The sequence below is a fragment of the Tasmannia lanceolata genome, unplaced genomic scaffold, assembly GCF_043159265.1.
Source record: "Tasmannia lanceolata isolate RefF3 unplaced genomic scaffold, GAP_Taslan_0.1 ptg000003l, whole genome shotgun sequence".
NCBI lineage: Eukaryota > Viridiplantae > Streptophyta > Magnoliopsida > Canellales > Winteraceae > Tasmannia > Tasmannia lanceolata.
In genome coordinates, this window is record NW_027518680.1 from 8,529,666 (window position 1) to 8,533,019 (window position 3,354).

General features: G+C 41.9%; 1 protein-coding gene across 1 annotated transcript; it reads right to left on the reverse strand.

The window, feature by feature from the left end:
• Window positions 1-838: 838 nt before the first annotated feature.
• Window positions 839-2,539, reverse strand: LOC143864800 (G-type lectin S-receptor-like serine/threonine-protein kinase LECRK3). Its single transcript, XM_077375635.1, has one exon. The coding sequence runs from the start codon at window positions 2,537-2,539 to the stop codon at window positions 839-841; it is 1,701 nt and encodes a 566-aa protein (XP_077231750.1).
• Window positions 2,540-3,354: the final 815 nt, after the last annotated feature.

The following is a 3,354-nucleotide window of genomic DNA, read 5'->3' on the forward strand; positions in this document are numbered from 1 at the left end:
TTCTTAATGACCAAAGCACGCCTTGGTTAAAGATCAAATAGAAAGTAATATGTGACATAAATACGCTAAATAATGAATGAGTATAATTGCACATGTACACACACAAATGCACACCCTCGTACACGGAATGGGAGGAGATGCGGCTTCAATCAATTGAACTAATGAAGGAGGACGGGTCTGGGGGCACCGAAACCTCAACTGCTCCTTCAAGCATCTGTGTCACTTTCTTCATGGAAGGCCTTAGTGATGGTTCTTCCTGAATACACCAAATTGCTACCCTCATGAACCTCTCCAGCCTCCTTGTGTCACTCAATGCCACTTTGTCCTCCTCCACTAACAAATTCAGTCTCCTTTCTCTATAGCAATCATAAGCCCAATCCGTCAGTATCACATTATCCATGTCATCCAAATCCAGTTCCACGTTCTTCCTACAACAAATTATCTCCAGCACCAAGGTGCCAAAACTATAAACATCCACCTTTGCTGTGATTGACATGTTTCTTAACCATTCGGGTGTGACATATCCTCTTGTTCCTCTTAATCCTGTACTCGTTCGAGTCTGGTCTGCGTGCGAAAGCTTTGCTAGGCCAAAATCTGAAATCCTTGTAGTAACATTGTCATCTAAAAGTATGTTTTGAGGCTTTATATCACAGTGGATGATTTGGGTGCCGCACTCTTCGTGCAAGTACGTGAGCGCTCTTGCAATGCCAAAGGCAATCTGTATCCGTTGGTTCCAGCTGGGCCTCGAACTTCCAAAGGGGAAGCTTGCAAAAGAGCCATTGCTCTTGAACTCATACACCAAAAGCCGTTGTGACCCCTCATATCAGAATCCCAACAGTTAGACCAAATTCCTGTGATGGATTCTGCCAATTGCAGTTATTTTAGCTTTGAATTCCTTGTCCCCATCAGCCACCAACCTTTCCAACTTCTTGACCGCGATGAAATTTCCAGCATTTGATACTAGCATACCTTTGTAGACTGTGCCGAAAGCACCCCTGCCCAATTCTTGTTTGAACCCATCTGTAATTTCTTCAAGCTCTTCGTAAGTAAAAGAGCGCAGGTTCATTCCTAATGAAATTTGTTCTGGCTGATGTCTCAGCAATTTCTTATGTTTCATGAAGAAAACAACCAACAAAATGGCTACCAGAAAGAGGAGGTTGAGAAACACAGAGCTGCCTAAAATCGTCGAAATGATGAGGATCAGAGTACCTCGATCACTCTTCCCATTGTTTGAGCCTGAAGGAGAAGGAATCTGTGAAGTGGAATTACCAAAGGGTACTTCGATGAGAGCTTTTCCTCCAAAATCTGCATACATCTTCCCATCTGACATTGGGAGCTTCTTCGTCCAAAAGTTTGCACCTTTGAAAATGGCGACTGCACAGGAACAATCACCCAAGCAAGTTTCTCTGCATTGGTCTTCGTTTATTGGAGTATACAATATCTCCATCATTTGGAATTGAGGCCTAGGGCCTTTCCCTGATCCATTGGGCTCGCAGCTTTCTGAAACAAAGTCCGGTTTGCATCCCTTGAACATGTTACTGGGATCAGAGTATGAATAATTATGTGGACAATTGCAACTAGACCTTTGAGTCTCATCTAGTCTGCAGTAGCTGTTAAGCCCACAAGCTCCGCTGCCATAAACATCGTTAATTGCCATACAAATGTCATCAGGCACAGACCATACAACAGATCCGGACCCAGCAGGCCAGTTTTTGTTGCTCGAGCCGTTCTTTGGGTAGTCGTATTGCCTGAGAACCCCATCAAAATCGAGTGTCGCTCTGTGGTAGAAGTCTTTTGTTGAAACTATGTTTCCTGAAGTGAGGTTGTGTATGCTCCCATTTGTGTGCCTGAGGTAAATGTAGCCTGACTGGTTGAAGATCATCTGAGACTGTGTTCCCATAGTGGCGGTACTCCAGTAAGAGTTGTAATGGGCCCTGGTAGGGAGATTTACTGTGTAAATCACGAAATTCCCGTCTGCCTGGAAATCGAGCTCAAACCTTCCGCTCAAGTAGTTGGTCTCTGTTTCACGAGAAGAGAGTGTGCTACTGCTGCCCATATCCAATATCTGCATAGGCAAGATGGTGTCCATGGAATGATCGAAACTCTGCCAAGTGATACCAGAATTCGAATTCCTGAGCACCAAGTTCCCGGTATCGAGTATGGAGGGAGAGGTGACACTACCGTTAGTGTCTTGAGCCCTCCATATCTCTTGTCCTTGATGATTGCTTAGCACAAGATTTCCACTGCTCGTCAACTCGTCTTTCGATCCATCGAGCACAAGACTATCTCTGTTTGCAGACCAAACTATAGTTTTTTCTGGTACTTTGTTGAACCAGATTGCGAGCAAGAAGAGATTTTTGTCTGCAACAGGAGTGAACCCGAATGCGAAATCACCAGAAGGCGAAACCCATGAAGAATTGTCACTGGTAGAGAGACTAGAACCCAAACTTATGCTACCATTAGTTTGAGCCAAGGCAGAAAGTGGAAAAAGAAGAAGATCAAGAAAGAAAAACAGAGGATTATCAAGAGCAGATGCCATTTGAGATTAAGGATAGTATATGTTAGAGAAAGATGAGGGAAGAGAGGGTCGGTGGAGAAGATAAGCATCACTCCCAAGGTATCAAAGTGGAATACCAAGACAGCTGCCCCCAGGACCTATTTACGGTTGTAAATATTGAAGGGATAAGGATGAGAAATAAGAGAGGTTATGGGCTTCAGCCCATATGGGCCCATACATCTAGTCCACTATCTATGGGCTTATATTAGAACATATCCAACAATCTCCTCCTATGTTCTACATATAACACAATCCAATAGATAGATAGTGTGATGTTCAAAACAAAATATTGAAGCATCCAGAACACCATATGGTCTATATCATAAAAGATCTGTAATCCAATTGAAAACACGACTCCTTTTATGACAAACCAAGAGTTTTAGATATACAATAATCTAAACTCAACCAAAAGGTAGTTGCACATATATGTGAACCCCTACTGATGTTAGATGAATTCATTCATGGGGTATGATTCTCATCGAAATCCATAATAAAGTTCCACAAAAAAAAAATGAACTCTATACATACTGACATAAAAGCATAGTCTTCATGACTTTAAAAGATTTACTCATCAAGTAAGTCATCATCATCAAAGTCAAAATCAAGACAAGCTCCTCCTTTTTCGCTAATCCCTGTGAATTACAAAATATGGATTTCATGAGAACGAATCCAATCATTTGTGTAAAAACATGATTACAGACATGAAAGTATCTAGTTCTACCTTAAGAAGAACTTAGTACAATCCATAATTCACGAAAGTATCTAGTTCTACCATAAGAACTTAGTACAATTCAAAA